The 17,840-nt window shown below is 36.9% G+C and overlaps 2 protein-coding genes across 2 annotated transcripts; both read left to right on the plus strand.

Moving 5' to 3' along the window:
* Positions 1–8,101: 8,101 nt before the first annotated feature.
* LOC130723691 (WD repeat-containing protein 26 homolog) lies at positions 8,102–12,292 on the plus strand. The gene is given in 2 exon segments (XM_057574801.1): positions 8,102–11,314; positions 11,936–12,292. A coding segment is annotated over 1 exon segment (795 nt). The 5' UTR covers positions 8,102–8,473; the 3' UTR covers positions 9,269–11,314; positions 11,936–12,292.
* Positions 12,293–14,575: 2,283 nt separating this feature from the next.
* On the plus strand, positions 14,576–17,513 carry LOC130726765 (isoleucine N-monooxygenase 2-like). The gene is made up of 2 exons (XM_057578072.1): positions 14,576–15,554; positions 16,654–17,513. Exons 1-2 carry the CDS (start codon positions 14,610–14,612, stop codon positions 17,284–17,286), a joined length of 1,578 nt encoding a protein of 525 aa, XP_057434055.1. The 5' UTR covers positions 14,576–14,609; the 3' UTR covers positions 17,287–17,513.
* The last annotated feature ends 327 nt before the right edge of the window (positions 17,514–17,840 follow it).

The following is a 17,840-nucleotide window of genomic DNA, read 5'->3' on the forward strand; positions in this document are numbered from 1 at the left end:
ATGTTTATTTCCATTTCTGATAATGCAGTTAGTTCAGTTTTGTTGCAAGAAAGTAAAGATGATGTGAGGATCATATATTTTGTGAGTCATGCTCTTCAAGGAGCTGAAGTTAGATATCAAAAAATTGAAAAAGCTGCGTTAGCTTTAATCATCTCCGCCAGGAAATTAAGACCTTATTTTCAAGGCTTTCCAATTGTGGTAAAAACAGATTTGCCACTTCGTCAAGTTTTGCAAAAGCCTGATCTGGCTGGAAGAATGGTTTCCTGGGCTGTTGAGTTGTCGGAATTTGAAATCACGTTTGATAAGAAAGGTCTGGTTAAAGCACAAGTATTGGTGGATTTTGTCAATGAAATGTCTTCCTATGAGAAAAATATGGAAGTTGGTGAATGGAGTTTGTCTGTAGATGGTTCGTCTAACGTCAAGGGCAGTGGAGCTGGAATCATTTTAGAAGGGCCAGGTGGCGTGACAGTTGAGCAGTCACTCAAGTTTGACTTTAAAGCAAGCAATAATCAGGTAGAGTATGAAGCTATAATTGCAGGACTGAAGTTGGCGATCGAGATGGGAGTCAAGAGCATAATAATTAAAACAGATTCTCAGATAGTTTCCAGACAAATTCAGGGTGAATATCAGGCGAGGGACGCACAGCTGGCTAAGTATTTATTAAAAGCTCAAGGATTGATAAAGCAGATAGGCATAGTGCAGGTCAATTATGTTCCGCGCGAGGAGAATACAAGGGCAGATATTCTGTCAAAGTTAGCAAGCACCAAGAAGCCGGGAAACAATAAATCAGTCATCCAGGAAGTTTTAAACAGCCCAAGTATCGAAGAAGATGAGACAATGATGGTGTTAACTTTAGCGGATTCAGATTGGATAGGGCGTATCAAGAAGTGTTTGGAGGCAGAAGGTTCTGATGTGCTGACATTTTCTAAGGATCAAATTCGCGAGGCAAGTCATTACACATTGTTAGGCGGTCAATTGTACAGAAGAGGGATTGGAATACCTTTATTGAGATGTGTTTCCAAGGATGAGGCGGAAAGAATCATGTTTGAGGTTCACGAAGGTGTGTGCGCAAGTCATGTTGGGGGAAGATCTTTGGCGGCGAAAGTGCTCAGAGCAGGGTTCTATTGGCCAACTTTACGAGGGGATTGTATGGAGTATGTGAAGAAGTGTGGTAAGTGTCAAATTTATGCAGATTTACATAAGGCGCCGCCTGAGACTCTTAGCTCAATAAGTTCATCGTGGCCATTTGCAATGTGGGGAGTAGATATTCTGGGACCGTTCACTCCGGCAGGTTCTCAGATCAGGTTTATTTTGGTTGCGGTAGACTATTTTACTAAGTGGATTGAGGCGGAATCAATGGCGAAAATAACGGCAGAAAAAGTCAAAAAGTTTTATTGGAGAAAGTTGGTTTGCAGATTTGGCGTTCCAGCAACTATCGTCTCAGACAATGGGACACAGTTTACAAGCAGGAGTGTAAAGGATTTTTGTGCAGGAATGGGAATTGAGATGCGTTTCGCCTCAGTTGAGCACCCTCAGACAAATGGACAAGTGGAGTCAGCGAATAAGGTCATTCTCAATGGAATTAGAAAGCGTCTAGGCGAAGCTAAAGGATTATGGGCTGAAGAGTTGATCACAGTCATTTGGGCGTACAATACAACTCCTCAATCGACTACTGGCGAATCACCTTTTAAGTTGACTTATGGGGTAGATGCAATGATACCAGCAGAATTGCAGGATGTAACTTTCAGGGTGGCGACTTATAGTGAAGAGCAGAACGACATGAATAGATTGGTTGATCTCAATTTAGCAGAGGAAACGCAAGCAGAAGTTCGTTTGAGGCAGGCAATGGTAAAACAGAGGTCGGAAAGGCGATACAATTCTAGAGTGGTTCCGAGGCAAATGAAAGTTGGTGATTTGGTTCTGCGCAGGAAGGCGAAGGGGCCTGATGATTCGAAGTTATCACCTAATTGGGAAGGACCTTACAGGATTCTGCGAGAGCTTGGTCAAGGGGCGTATCATTTGGAGGAGTTATCTGGGCGAAGGGTCCCAAGGGCTTGGAACGCACAGCATCTCCGTTACTATTACAGTTGAAGTGCAGGGTGGTTCGTTCAGTCTGTTTTGTGTTGTACAGTCTGTTTCAGTGTATGTTCGTCCAAGACTATGTTTCGTTGTTTCAGTTTGTGTGTGTTGAAGTCTATGTTTGCTGGTTGTATTGTTTAAGACTATGTTTGTTGTGTAAGACTAAATTCGATGCACTCTTTTCTCTACCCCAGGCGGGAGAGTTTTTAACGAGGCATCAATTATTAATGAATAACAGGTATGCACTCTTTTCTCTACCCCAGGCGGGAGAGTTTTTAACGAGGCATAACCTTTTTAAAATGATCAAGGGCTTATCATTTTACTTATTTCTTTTACCCATAGCGGAAACTTATCAACTAAGGTCTATCAATTGGGCGACGTCAGACAATTGAGAAAAAAGTAAGTCTCTTAAAACAAGAGCATTCGGCCACGAATTCATAAGCACAGTCTTAAATTGGATTTAAGCTTGTCCAAACTAAGCACAAGTCTCCACGCGAGCATACTAATGAAATCAAATATGTTGACTTTGATTTCCATGAGTAACTATGTCAAAAATGAAAAATTTGACTAAGTTATGTACACAAAGGCCTTATGATTCCAAAGTAGTTGATTAAGTTTAAACTTCACAACATTTGACGAGATTCATTTAAGCATATTTCAATATGTACTGCAAAATGTGGGAATAATGTACTCAACTAAACGACGAAGGCGGATCAAATTTGGTGAAAGGTTAGTAAAAGTTATTCATGTTAAGTTATACTTTGAACGTACTGATTGAAAGGTTAGTAAAGCGCAGTATTATTAATTATATTGATTTGTCTGATTGATCTAGTTGTTATTGGATGAATCCTGTTATTGAGATTGAAGGAATTACTTAATGGTTTCTATGTTAAGTTAAGATGTGATGTCCTCATAGAATAGGAATAGGAACAGAAATATATTAAGTGTAGAAATAATTTAGACAGGAGGCAAAACCATTAGAATTATACAATTTGAGAGTTGATATATAGAAAACACATCATATTAATAGTGCTTGATAAACATTACATAAATACTTAGGATAAACTGTGGAGCTAATGGCTCAACACTTACAGAAATAAAGATAAAACATAGGCAGATTTAACTAACTTAGAAAATAAAAAAAAGACTAAGGGATAATTCATGCAGAACATATGCTTGAACAGGGGTGGAACTAGTGATTTTCTCCTTCGCCTTCGTTGTTGTTGGCGTTTCCATCCTCTTCATTTTTATCTGCTTCTTCTTCCTTTTCTTCTTCTTCTTCATCACCAGTGTCAGGGCTGATCAATTTGCCATCAACAATCCTTGCATAAGGATCAGAACCGGCACAGTTGATGGAAACTTGAGGATTTAGGAAAAGAATTTATTCTTTGGCTTTTGCGAATCCAGCTTCAAATTGGTCAAGGACAGAATTCTTCAGTTCAGAAATTTCTGAATACAACTTAGAATTTTCATTTTTCAATTCAGCATTGGCGGAATTGAGTTGTGTGATTTCGGCCTGAGATTTCACGAGTTCTTCTTCCTTGGCTTTCTGAGCGGTGTTTAAATCTTCAGCATGTTTCTTCAGGCGTTCATTTTCTAGGGCCAAATCTGTGGCTTTTTTCTCATTCATTTTGTTGGCAGAATCCAACAATTTCATTGTGGCTTTCATCTTCAGGATTTCTCTTTCTTTCTCTTCAAGTTGTTTGGCGGCATTAATCCCGTCAAAACCAGCGGTCTCCAGGTCGACCATTTTTGAAATAGCCGCGATTTCCAGTCCTTTTGTCATGATGGCTTGACAAGCTTCCTTTAGTCCAATCCTTTTGATCTTCTCCTGATCCGCCTTGAACACCAAATTGGTTTCCACCAATGCATTGAAGTCAATCTTTGAATCCCATAGCGAAGTTACCTCTTCAGAGGTAAGTTCTTCGAATTCCTTCAGCACGCTTTTCCATGTCGGAGGCGAAGCGCTTGAAGACCCACCTTGATGCACCAAACGTTGAGGGTTATTCTTCACCATAAATTTTTCCATTGAAGGTTGCGATGCGTCCTTCCCTTTGTTTGATTCAGGAGTGTCATTCCTCTTCTTTTTCTTTTGAGGACGATTGGATTCCGTGCCTGAGTGACTAGCATCGGCATCAAGTAGAGTCTTCGCCGGGTTCCTTTTTTCTCTTGCAGCCTGTTGTTCACGGCGGAATCGTAGGATATCATCATCAGAAAGGCGAGTCATTTTCGCTGAAACAGGAAAGAAAAGTTAGACACAGCAAACATTTGAAATACGAAGATACTGAAATTCAAGAGTCTTACCCACATATTCACCCAATCTGTTTTCATAATGGGCATCTAGAAATTCGGTGAGATTCAAGTCAATGCTAGATAGAAAGGTGCAATCCACCATTTCTTCAGGGGTGAGGGAATCATCAGGAAGTTTGATGATAGCCTCATAACGGGCGGTCCAGTAGAAAGGGAACTTTGGGCTTCCATCATTGAAATAAAATACATCCTTGCACTTTTCTGTTTCGTTTAGCCTAAAGAATCTCCCTTTAAACTGTTTGTAGTGGCTTCTAAATAAGGTAAATAGGCCTTTTCCCCTAGCGGCGGCTAGAGAAAGATATTCGCCTTTTATGCTTCTACCACTAGTTTCAAAGAAGTAAAAAAACTTACTGCTAGTGGGTTCGATACCTAACACTTGACACAAAAGTTCGAACGCCCTCAGGTATGCCCAGCTATTACAATGGAGTTGTGTTGGGGCAACATTCAGTAGGGTTAAAACGGAGCAAGTGAAATCTGACAGAGGGAGTTTATATTTTAGGTCAGTAAAAATGTTTTCAAAGAAATAGGTGTGATTTTTGCCGTTAGGGTCAGGAGCCCCAAAACAACAAGGTTCGGTAGGTAAACAGAGGACTATGTCAAGGTACACATCTTGGCCATCAGAGCGAAAAGTGTTTTCAGTAATTAAGTCCATTACAGTTTTAACATTGCAGAATTTAGTGAACCTAGTTTTAACTTTACTAGTGACCCATGTATCGACTGCAATGGAAGAAGTTTTAGAGGCTTTAGAGACTTTACGGGTGCGTTTTGCATCCATTTTGAAAAGAATTCCTGAAATTGTAAAGGATTCAGGAGTTATGACATGTAGTGGGGTAAAATTGGAGTTGCAGTTGTGAAGGAGATTAGTTTTTAAGAATGATTTCAGTAAAACAAGAAGATGAAGAGGGAAAGATTTTACAGGAAAGGTTTAGTGTAGAATGATGAAAAAATTGTACAAGCAGGTTGAGTGAGAAGTGCTTACCAGGGAAAGGATCTGATGAACTTGGCTAATTTGGGGGAGTTCTGGCAATGTCGGAGAACACTCGCAGGTCAATGCAGGAAACTCTACGAGTACACGAGGTTTGAAAAACTTTTGAAAGAGAAGAGTGAAGTAATTTGTAGTAAAAAATGACTGCTATATATAGAGAAACGGCGGAAGATGAAGAGATGAGTTAGAAAGGTATGGTTAAAGGCACTTAAGGTAAATGGTGAGCAAACGCGTGGTTTGTGTGAATCCACGCGTTCATTCAAGCCACACATTCAAACTCATTAAGGCGGTGAATCAGCGCGCCATTAAGAGACGACGTTTGGCAAAAAGGTAGCGATTGAATGAAGAGTGACGTCAGTTGGCAGGTGAATGTGTCGTTTCGAGGGAGTCGAGTCTTTTCAGAGAAGGGCTACTCCATGAGTGGATTTTAAATGCATTTCTTAATTAATGTGAGTAGCATAGCTTAGGTAGGCCTTATGCATTACAAGTTTCAAGATTTCTGTGTTATATTTGTGATGATTGCAGCAGGTACAAAATCCGGAAAGAGATTTGATTTGTGCATAGTGATTGAAGTGATGGGTGAAGTGTCATTTAGACTTCATACGCCACACAGACCGATTTAACTTTGTAATGATTAGCTTAACATTGTTTACATTATGGTTAGCCTTATTTTGTTGGAAGCCTGTGCGCTCATGAATTTATTCACATTGTATATGGGCGAACCAGACGTTGTGGGCCTAATTAAGACACTATCGTTTTAGTTCTAAAACATCAGTGTCTTGTGGGCCTGTGGACTGATATAGGCGAACCGGTCATTTATTTTGGGCTTATCACTATCATGTAACAAATGGGCCGGGCAACCCATGGTCCAGCCGGACCAAAACCCAAGTTATAAATAGAAGAGGACCGCCCAAGCGGCAGGGATCCTATCATTTTTACGCATTTTTACTTATCTTGTTTACTTGGTATTCGCTCTCTATTTCGATTAGCCCGCTCAGTGGTTCCATACCGGAACAAGTGTACATTTCGTTTTTCGCATTATGTTGAGGTTAAGAGGGCGACACAACAATTTCAGTCAATAATGTTGAGGTTCAGACGATATTGTAGCTCCTTCGTAGGTCATTTAGATTCTCATGTTCGAAAGCGTAGGGTTCAGGAACGATATTGGAGAAGAAAACATGTTTTTAGTAAACCAAATATCCCAAAAATATCATTTCAATTTAGGAATTAGGACAAAATCTATTTTCTCCCTGACTTGCAAAGTCAAGGATATACTAGTGATTCTACCGATTCCATTTGAGTTTGGTCGAGTTATGGAGAAACTAAAAGTGCGTGCGATTCAAGTGGATTTTGCTACCTAGACTTGCAAACTTGTACAAATCTACGAGTCGACTCGCAAGTTTAACAACAGGGATCTTCATAATCCTCTACTTTATTACGTGCTTTACTCTTTAATATCTTATGCCCTTTAAAAATGTTTTATTATATTCTCAAACATTTATTTTACTTTCTTCATTTGTAGAGTGAAAATGTACACGAAAATATATTGAGCCTTTTTTTTTTTTTAACTTGAAAATATATTGAGTCAACAGTGAATAATTGATGCACTTAATTTATTTGATACTTACCTTATATAGCAAATCTTATAAACCTTTTGTCGTGCACTCGTAATAATTCATTGATTAATTAGCATGTGGAGGCGGATTCAAGTACTACTTGTAAGAGTATGGAGAGGCAAATTCTTTTTACTCACAAATTAATGGATAAGCACACGCAATACAATGACTGAATTAATGGATAAGCACACGCAATACAATATTAGTGCAAAATACACCCCCCGATCACATATATAAGCAAAAATAACTTTTTAGGTTCATTCATTTAATGAATGTATTATTGATGAGTAGATACATTCATTTAATGAATGTATTAAGATCGTACCTCCAAGAGAATACCCAAGAAAGGGAAAAGATTGTATAAAAGTTTAAACAATCAGGATAATTGTTAAACTCTTTGTCCCAATGTTTCAGGAAAAGATTGTATCCCTCCAGAACTTCAGGGGGAAAGATTTCAGTAGTTGGACCAAAGAAGCTCCACCAAGAATGGAACCAAATTGGAAAGGAATATTTGTTGGTCCATTTGAAGTAAATGGACGCCACCACGGAGGGGCTTCTTGCAGAAAATTAAATTGCAGAAATTAAAAACAGGAATTAAAACAGGAGGCTCAGCCTTCCATAAACAGAAAAATAAAACTTGAACAAGATATATATTACATAAACATAGATTACAAAACTGAAACTTAAAAACTGAAAAACTGAAACTTAAAAACAGAAAAGATTGAAAGAAAGGAAAACTGAAGGAGAACTTACAGAAGGAATTCTCTCAGTGTTTCTCTCTCTAAACTCTCTATCTAAGCTCTACCAAACTCTGACTGAAACTTAATACATTTAATGAATGTATTATTGATGAGTAGATACATTCATTAAATGAATAGACATAAAAAAAGTTATTTTTGCTTATATATGTCACTGGAGATCGTAAACTTATACTATCATCATTATCATTATATGAGAGAATAAACCAAGGAGAAATGCAGTGGAATATTTCATGAAAACAGTGTGAAGCGCAAGAACAAAGGACCACAACTGCAATCGGTGGTGCTTCACCGGCGATCGTTCATCAAACTCCGGCGAACTTCAGATCGCTGCTCTTGCTTTTCCGGTAAGTCGGTGGATCATCGCCACCTCTTTCCTCTTCTGCTTCTACATTTACAGTAGTTCTTGGATCTGCAATTTCCGATGCCGATTGTTGTCTCGCATCTTCTTTTGGCTTTAATGTTCCTGATTTCATCACTTTTGGTGTCTGATACTGCTTGTTATTCTGGATTGTGTTTGTTCAAATTAGGAAGTCGGTTCCATTTGAGGAATTTGCTTTTTCCATTTTGATTTTGTGGTTCTTGCAATGATGAGTTTTATGGTGTTTGATTGCTTGTTGTTGCTATTTCTGTGACTGCACAAATTTCGGTTCCATTTCATTGCGGTACTGGTTTTTTTGCTCACTGCTGGAAAATTGTTATATATGGGCTGAGGTAAACTTTTCATGGGAGGTGTGGAGGATGAAGAACCTGACTTGAAATTGTCCTCTAAAGGATTAGTTGGACTCTCGAATAGTTCATCTTCTGCGGACGTTGTTGGTGGCTCTTCAAGTGACTTGATGGCTCGACCCCTATCGTCAGAAGGGGGCGAGGGCATTATTGGTTCCAAAGGGGTTATAAAAAAAGATGAATTTGTTAGGATAATCGCAAAGGCGTTGTATTCTCTTGGTTACGAAACGAGTGGGGCATACCTAGAGGAGGAGTCTGGCATACAATTGCATTCATATGTGGTAAATTTGTTTATGCAGCAGGTACTCGAGGGCAATTGGGATGAAAGCGTAGTCACAGTGAATAAAATTGGTCTAACAGATGAAAGTGTTGTTAGGGAAGCCTCAACTTTAATATTGGAGCATAAGTTTTTTGAGCTGCTTGATGGGGATAAGGTCATAGATGCATTGAATACATTGAGAAATGAGATTGCGCCTCTTTGCATTGATAGTAGTAGAATTCGTGAACTTTCTTCCTGCATGCTTTCTCTGTGTGGCCAAGTTGGTTCTTCTAAGCAAGTTTTCGTTAGGGTGAAGTCTCGGTCGAAATTGCTAGAGGAATTGCAAAAACTTATTCCCCCAACAGTAATGATACCTGAGAAGAGATTGGAACATCTAGTTGAACAAGCCCTTATCTTGTAATGATAGGCGTGCATGTTTAACAATTCATTGGATAAGGAGATGTCATTATATTCAGATCATCACTGTGGAAAAACTCAAATGCCTTCTAGGACATTACAGGTTAGAAAATGAGTGTCTAATGGATGTTACGAGGTTTATATGGGAATGTTTATATTCGACCTTTATACTTTAACTTCACTGTAATTGTCTGCAAAATCTTTATTATAAATTTGTTAGTTGATTGTGACAAAGTCATCCTTTGACTTGTTAGATGAAGGATCATGAATTGTTTTTATATCTAAAATTTCCCTCACATAAGAGTCCTTTGTGCTTTGGAGCATGACAACTAACAAGCTGACCATATCATATGCTACCCTTATTTAGAAGAATGAGGCAAGCAGTAATTAAACTATTGACCATTTGGTCAGAGGTTCTAATACCATTCACGATACAACACTCCAAAATGTTTGAGCTGTTAGGTGAAGACTTAAATGACTTTCATTTGTACCCCATACAATCAAAGATCCCTTATAATATTCTTAATTCATTTCTCATCATATTTGCAAAGATATAATGTAAGTTGTATGCATGTATGTTCGTTTTTGTGCGCATGATATGTATTTGTGTGTATATGCTTCTGTTCGATTCCTAACATCATACCCTCAATGGGGGGACAAATTTTTGTTTTGTTCTTGACACTTACACTGCCCTTTATTCTTTCTTCATCTATTAGCATAATCCCTAGTCCAATAATCCAACAATGTCCAATCCTATCTTACCCTATTCTTAGGTCTTGTTTTATTGAAAAATAGTAATTGAAGATTACCCTGACTCAAGGATGGTTCATATCTGTGAATTTGGCTCCTCTGTGTACCTTGTGTTAAGGATTTTGGTTCTTCATCTGTTGGGTGTATCTTTATGATTGTAATATATTAATTTTATGTTTTATTATGTTATGCATCTTACCCATGTCATGTCCTTTATTTTCAGAAATATGTCCTTCTTGAAACTATATATTCTGAATGGTTGATTGATAATTGATTGATTCAGAAAATACAATATTTATAGACTAGGTTTCCTAGTAAACTACAAAGTATAAGTAATAAATATGATCTCATCCTAATCAATCATTGCATAGCAATATATTCAATCTTTTCTTATCCCAATCTATCAAAATATACGAATATATCTTGTTCTAATCTATCATAACAGAACATATCTGAATAATCTCAACAGTCATCGCTTCATGTCTATGTTGTGTTGTATCCATGCTTCCTGGTGTGTATTGAATTAGATGATGAGGTAAAAAACGATGTGTGCAACCACCTACATTTTGATATTTATACTAACTACATTATTTATCACAAGAGGAGGTAATTGAGACAACTGTAAATTATGTATTCTAACAAATTCCCTCAGTAGGAAATATTTAGCTTTGACACAGCTAAACCTAACCACACAAAGCCCAAGAACTTGGTAATAAAAGTATGAGTAAGAACAAATAAACTAAATACAAGTCAAATGGCAGCAAATCCAAATAAAGTCTAAATTGCAGTGGATGCATAGTTAAGCAGTCCCTTTGATTGTGTAACTGACACTCTATTGAAGTTTTTGCTGTAAAAGGTTGTAGCATAAGCAAATGGACCATAAAAATGCTCAGTCTAAATAAAGAAAAAATAAATAAAACTGCTGATGCAGAAGTCCTAAGTGGTTACCGCTGTGTATGAGAATGGGGACAGCAGCAACAAGTTTTCAATTTAAATTTTTGGATATGGCGATTTTTAATTCTGTAAAACTTTGCCCTCCTTACTCCAGCCAAATCCTCTTCAAAGTTGATTGTATTGTGCCTCTGTGTAGATCACAATTTAGTCTGAAAAACTGGGTGACCAACTCATAGGAATTTTTTGAGTGCTTCATGTATGTCTGATGTATCCTAGTCCTGTAAAATATTTGTCAATGTACACAACATAAAATGCCACTTAATGCTATGATATTAGGCTTAACATTTTTGTTTTTTGAATTTCTTTCAATAAGTTGATATGAATGGTGCACTGTCTATGAAGCATAGATTATGAGGTCACTAGAAACTTGTTTCTTCTGTTTCATGGAGTTCCAATGACCAAAAGATCCTCACGTGTGGAGTGGAGGAGACCGTTAGGCGTTGGGATGTCTCTACAGGTAATTGCTTGCAATTTTATGAAAAGACTGGTCCTGGCTTGGTCTTCTATGCATGGTTCCCGAGTGGGAAACATATTCTTTATGACCTCGGTGACAAGAGCATTTGCATGTGAGACTTAGATGGGAAAGAAGAGGTGTCTTGGAAAGGACAAAGAACCCTTAAGATTTCTGATTTGGAAGTAATGAGCGACGAAGAATATATGCTCAGTATTTGTAAAGATTATGCAATACTAATCATCAACAAAGAAATGGAAGATGAGAAATTTATTGTTGAAGATCAGACAATATCTTCCTTCTCTTTGTCAAAGGATAGCAGATTCGTGTTGGTTAATCTTTTGAATCAAGAAATACATCTCTGGAATATAGAAGATTATCCTAAGCTTGTTGCCAAGTTCAGAAGTCATAAACGCTCCCGGTTTGTTATTATACCTTGTTTCGGTGGGCTTAAGCAATCTTTTATTTCTAGTGGAAGTAAGGATTCACAAGTATTAATCTTAAATTTGTAGTCTAAAACTAAAAGTACACCATTTTCGTTTTTGGTTTTGGTCGTCTTTGTTGGAGTTGATTGATTTTCCTTTTTCATAGTCATTTCTAGTAAATTCTATTCCTTCGTCTTTGTAGGTTTACATATGGCAAAGATGCTCAGGGGATCTAGTAGAGGCATTGCCCGGTCATTATGGAGCTGTCAACTCTGTGAGCTGGAATCCAGCTAACCCCCATATGTTAGCCTCAACCAGCGATGACTGAACAATTTGGACATGGGGCTTAAAATGTCTAGATGTTAAGTACGAAAATGCTTCCAGCAATGGCAACCATCATGCAATGGAGGGAAGCTTAGATGAAAGCAAACTGTTTCAATTTCATTTCTTCATCATTGTAATTCTGTAAATACCTTTACTATCACTACAGGTTGACATTCATACTAAACATGCTCGTGACTTCATCAATCTCAAAATAAAACCATGTTTCATTCAAGCATTTGATCTGTGTTATGTCTTTTTGGAGATTGATTAATTGATTCTCATATATGTGGTTTATATCTGGCTCATTCTGTTACTAGGGTATTACCAATTGTTTTATTTTTAATAAATTCTCTTTACTTGACAGCAGATGATAAAGTTTCTTATAGATTTCTCAGGCCTTCGTGTAACTATTTTTTCATGGATATTAAACATTGAATAGTTAAAAACGAAAGAGAACAGAAGAATTCATATTTCAAAATAAAAATGGGACAATAGAATGTAACATTTTACATAATAAAGTCATTGATATATAGTTTTATACTCTATGTTCTAAACTGTATTATGTTTATTGACGAAAATTTTGATTTTTTTTTGGGTATACCCAATATGAGATTAAAGGGTTTACTCAAAACAACATGAATAGAAAATGAATTACAACTAAAACATCCAAAGTCTTGCAAAGAACTCAAAGCAAAAGGGGTTTAGCCAAGCATGATTATGAAATCCATACAATAAAATAAAGATAGAACCTGGTACATAGGACTTGGAGAAAGCTCCTCAAGCTCCAGAACCAAAACCCTACCTCTAAACTTATTAAAATATGAGAAAATGACAAGAGCTCCCAATGAAAATGACTAAAATCCTATTTATAGGCAAAAGAGGCAAGTTTTATGCTGTGTCGGGCGCACATGGGCGCCTGAGCGCCCCAGCTCGCCTGAAAAACCTTTAATCTTCAATTTAACTCCACTTTAATGCCTCCTTCAAGTCTTTAAGCCCCTAAACCTCCATCTTCAGCTGATTCAACCTGAAAAACTTAATGCACAAGCTAGGAAATATCTAGAAACTTGAAGGTCAGTTTTGCACAAAGGCCCTCAAAACAAGTGAAACTTTCAATAAACTCTTAAACTAACCTAAAATGCAAATTAAGCCCTTATAAAACTAGGAAATTACCAAAACAAAGCAAAAACACAAATAAAGTTAAAAATGCATGAGAATGCATGAAACACTACATGAGACAAAAGAAAAATACTCAAAACTAACAAAGAAATGACCCTAAAAACAAGACTAAACGAGGGTCATCAGGACCCTTAGAGCATCTCCAATGTTAAGTTCTTAGTTCTTAGCACTATTGATTTGGGCCCGTACTGCCACATGTGCTTAAGCAACTCTTTGCAGATTTTGCTCCAACCATGAGTTTTTAGTTCTTAACACCATTCATCTGGTCCCACAATACCATTATATTAGTAATATTTTTTTTCATATAATTTTGATTTAAATTTAAATGATAATTCAATACTTAAATTAAATTAGTTGAGAGAAAAAAATAATTTTTTAAGCTAAGAACTCAAAAAGTAAAACTCCTTATATAAGAATTAGTTCTTACTTTTAAGAACTAAGAACTTAATGTCAGCCCCTTCCAATGGTTACGAACTCAGTTCTTAGTTCTTAGCTCATAAATAAAAATTAAGAACCTTGCATTTGAGATGTTGTTGCGTCCAAATTGGTACCCTTATTCATGACCGGCTGAAAAGGTCAACCCCACCCTGCCAAACCAGACCGTTAACCTCCTTTGTTGCCACCACCTCCTCAGCATTACCACATTTGCCATCTCTTAAATCCAATGTCTTGTTCAACCACGCTTTCCATTTCAAAGTCAGTAGCCGATGCTAATGGTCTTTTCCTCATGCCCCCATCGTGCCTCACCAACAGGTAATCTTGTAAACTCTACCATTCTCAAATAGTGTGGGGTGGATATTGGTTGTGTTATGTTCAATAATTCACGGTTTATTTTGACTTATCTTTGTTGTAAGTTTTGTAATTTTATGTTTCGTACCAAAATTAGTTTTCAATTTTATTTTCCGTCATAACTTATAATCAGCAAAACAATTGCCCTCCCTTAAAGTGTGTGGCCCCTAAACACCCTACCATAGACATCAAAATATCAATGAGATTAAGTTCACCCTACTTTGCACTTCCCTTTCTGTCTCCTTTCTATTGATACTGTAATGGGTTTTTAGCACCTCTTGTGCAATGTGTCTTAATGTTATTTGGCTTATAAAAAATTGATAAATGCAAATATAGATGTAATATATATATTTATTATGATCAGAAGTAATATGTGGCTCTGGGCTTTAGCCCTCCAAATTATCAAAAAGAAAAAGAAAAAGTAATATGTGGCTCAAAACTCGCTCGAATGGTGCAGGAGACAATTCGACAGTAGAGGATCCACATCTGCAATGATGATAGAAAGAGATGTGATAAGTAGTATATTATAGCTCCTTCCTATTTATATCCATTCACCTTTTTGTGTTGAGACCATTAATTTCAAAGCCATGAAACCTTTTCTTAATGTCTATCAAGTACTTTGGAGCCTCATCATACTGATCATGCTAGCTAGCTTTACACCCCTATTCAAATCCCTGAAACATAGTCACAACAAAAAACCAAGACTCCCTCCTGGTCCCACACCTTGGCCTATAGTTGGCAATCTTCCACAAATGCTAGCAAACAAGTCTGCATTCAGATACATACAACAAGTCATGAATGATCTCAACACTGAAATTGCATGCATCCGTTTGGGTAACATCCATGTCATCCCAGTGTCAAGTCCTGAAATTGCACGTGAGTTCTTGATAAAACAGGATTCTGTTTTTGCCTCAAGACCCTTGAACTGGTCCAGTGCGCATGTTTCACATGGATATCTAACCACAGCTCTTGTCCCCTTTGGAGAACAGTGGAAGAAAATGAAGAAAGTGATCACCAATGACTTGCTTTCACCCCTCAGGCATCAATGGCTTCATGACAAGAGGGTCCAAGAAGCTGATAACCTTGTCAGTTTTGTGTACAACCAATGCAGAAATGGTGGTGGACTAGTGAATGTGAGAGTTGCTGCACAACATTATTCTGGGAATGTGATAAGGAAGTTGGTTTTCAATAGAAGGTTCTTTGGAGAGGGTAGGGAAGATGGAGGACCTGGTGTTGAGGAAGTAGAGCATGTAGAAGCACTTTTCACTATGCTGAAGTACCTCTTTGCCTTCTCTATTTCTGATTACATGGCATGCTTCAGGGGACTTGACTTGGATGGTCATAAAGGGAACATAAAGAAGGCTTGTGAGGTTGTGAGAAAATATCATGATCCAATTATTGAAGACAGAATTGAGAAATGGAAGAATGAGAAAAATACAGATCAAGAAGGCTTGCTAGATGTTCTCATTTCACTCAAAGGAGCTCACAACAATCCACTTTTGACTGTGGAGGAAATTCGGTCTCAAATTATGGTGCCACTCTTGCTTCTTAATTTTTAGCTCCTTTTAGTCTTGAGTTGTTGTGATTGTGTTTGTTTGTTTTTTTATAAAGCAAAAGATATATAGATATAATAAATAGGGACAGCAAAAGAGGAACCACCTCATGCATGAAAGAGATATAGCTACTCACTCAGTCACTCTCTTCAAAAACAACAAAGGGATAAGAGATTAAGAACAACAACTTTAGCAAAAAAAAATTACTATACAACACCCTCACCAAAGGCACAAACTCCCTATATAACAAAATAACCTGTTAGAACAAACAATCCAAAAATTCCAGAAACAACAGCTAGACCCACAAAACCTCAAGAGACAATTTGTTTCAGTTTTTTTCTTGGAAAAAATCTCTTTTGTAATCAGAAAATCATTTTGCCAACCTTTTAGGTTTGTTTAAGACCATGTTTCAGTTTTTTATTCTAGAAATCACATTTTTTAATTAAAAACTCTTTTGTTTAGAGGTTCATTTCAGCTTTTAAAAAAATAGTTATTATTTTAAAAAAGTTGAATATTATTTAAAAAATATACTTTGATTAGCTCGGGAAAAGCTGTCATGACAGATGAGAGAAAAAACGAAAATAATTGTATATAGTTATTATTTAAAAAAAAACTTGGTCAAATTATTTTAAAATTTTACTTTTAATTATTTAATTAAGAAAAATAGTTGTAATAAAAGAGTAAAAGTTGAAGTAAAAATGTTTTTATGTATTCGTATAAACAAACACAAACGAGTTTATATTTTTGGCAAAAATCACCAAAAACACTCTATCTTTTAATGCAGCTAAAAATCATTTTTTAAAATATTAAACAAATGGATTCGAATATCTCCACATATGATTTTCATGTCTAATTATTAAAATTGAATACTATTATTAATAGTCATATGTAAAAAAAAAAAGTGCTAAAAAGCAAACTTAAATCTATATATTTTGTTTCTAATCGAAATCCGTTAAAACAGATTTTTTTTTTGTTTTAATAAAAATTTAAAATGAATGTAATTGTTCCTCCTACGAGTAAAACTTTGATTAGTTGGAGTGTAAAATTATTTTTTAAACTCTTTTAGGATATATTACAGGAAATAATGATCGCAACAGTTGATAATCCAACAAATGCACTTGAATGGGGACTTGCAGAATTGATAAATCAGACTGAGCTACTACGAAAGGCCACTGAGGAATTGGACAATGTGGTAGGTAGAGGAAGGCTAGTGCAAGAATCAGATTTCCCAAAGCTCAACTATGTGAAGGCTTGTGCAAGAGAAGCTTTTCGTCTTCACCCCATTACAGATTTTAACATTCCCCATGTTTCAATGGCTGACACAGTTGTTGCTAATTACTTGATCCCAAAGGGTAGCCATGTGTTGATAAGGAGACAAGGAATTGGCCACAATCCAAGAGTTTGGGAGGAACCACTCAAGTTCAAACCAGAACGTCATCTTGAGAGTGATGGGTCTAATTTGGTTTTAACAGAGCCAAGCTTGAAGTTGATAACATTCAGCACTGGAAGACGTGGTTGTCCAGGACTCATGCTTGGAACTTCAATGACTCTTATGCTATTTGCAAGGTTGCTTCATGGCTTCACTTGGAGTGTGCCACCTAATCAGTCTAGAATTGATCTCTCTGAATCTGATGGAGATACCACCAAAGCTAAGCCTCTTGTGGCCTTTGCAGAGCCAAGGTTATTGGCAGAGGCTTATCATGTATATTAAGCAAACTGTAGAAGCCATATATTGAAAGGAGTGACAATGATCTTAAACTTGAGTCTAGAACAAAAAACTTAGTTGAGCTCAGCCACCACCGATTGGTATGTTTGTTGACAGAAATTACAAAATTCCTTGAATAAAAATTTAAAATGTAGTTGTTTTGTTTCAAACACACGTAAAAGAGTAAGTGCACTCTACCACAAAAGTAATATAAGATCATGCACTTACTTTTATTTACTCTTTCATTAAGTAACGTGACATTTTCACCCGCCGTGGCTTGGTTTGTAATGTCTTTGTCTTTTATGCATTTCTTTTAAGTATATTTGGTGTTGCCGTTGATAACCTTTTTATTGCATCACCAACAGGTAAGTTATGTTTTAACGATTTCGTGTGATTTCAACTGAGACTAGGCTTGAATTAATTCGATCAAGGTTTGTCCTCACTTACGTGAGACTTTGTACTTCACAAAGAGTTCGCCTCATTTAGGGCTATGTTGCTTGGGGTCCAATGGCCATTTGGAGTTTCCCAAGGTTGTGCTCAATAAGATGCTCGCCCTTATT

Source organism: Lotus japonicus, chromosome 6, assembly GCF_012489685.1.
Source record: "Lotus japonicus ecotype B-129 chromosome 6, LjGifu_v1.2".
In the NCBI taxonomy this organism is placed as follows: domain Eukaryota; kingdom Viridiplantae; phylum Streptophyta; class Magnoliopsida; order Fabales; family Fabaceae; genus Lotus; species Lotus japonicus.

Excerpts from the sequence above, each read along its gene's own strand:
- LOC130726765 (XM_057578072.1), top strand. The coding sequence starts at position 14,610 with ATGAAACCTTTTCTTAATGTCTATCAAGTACTTTGGAGCCTCATCATA. Across the intron at positions 15,555-16,653 it reads AAATTCGGTCTCAAATTATG|GAAATAATGATCGCAACAGT; the intron begins GTGCCACTCTTG and ends GATATATTACAG.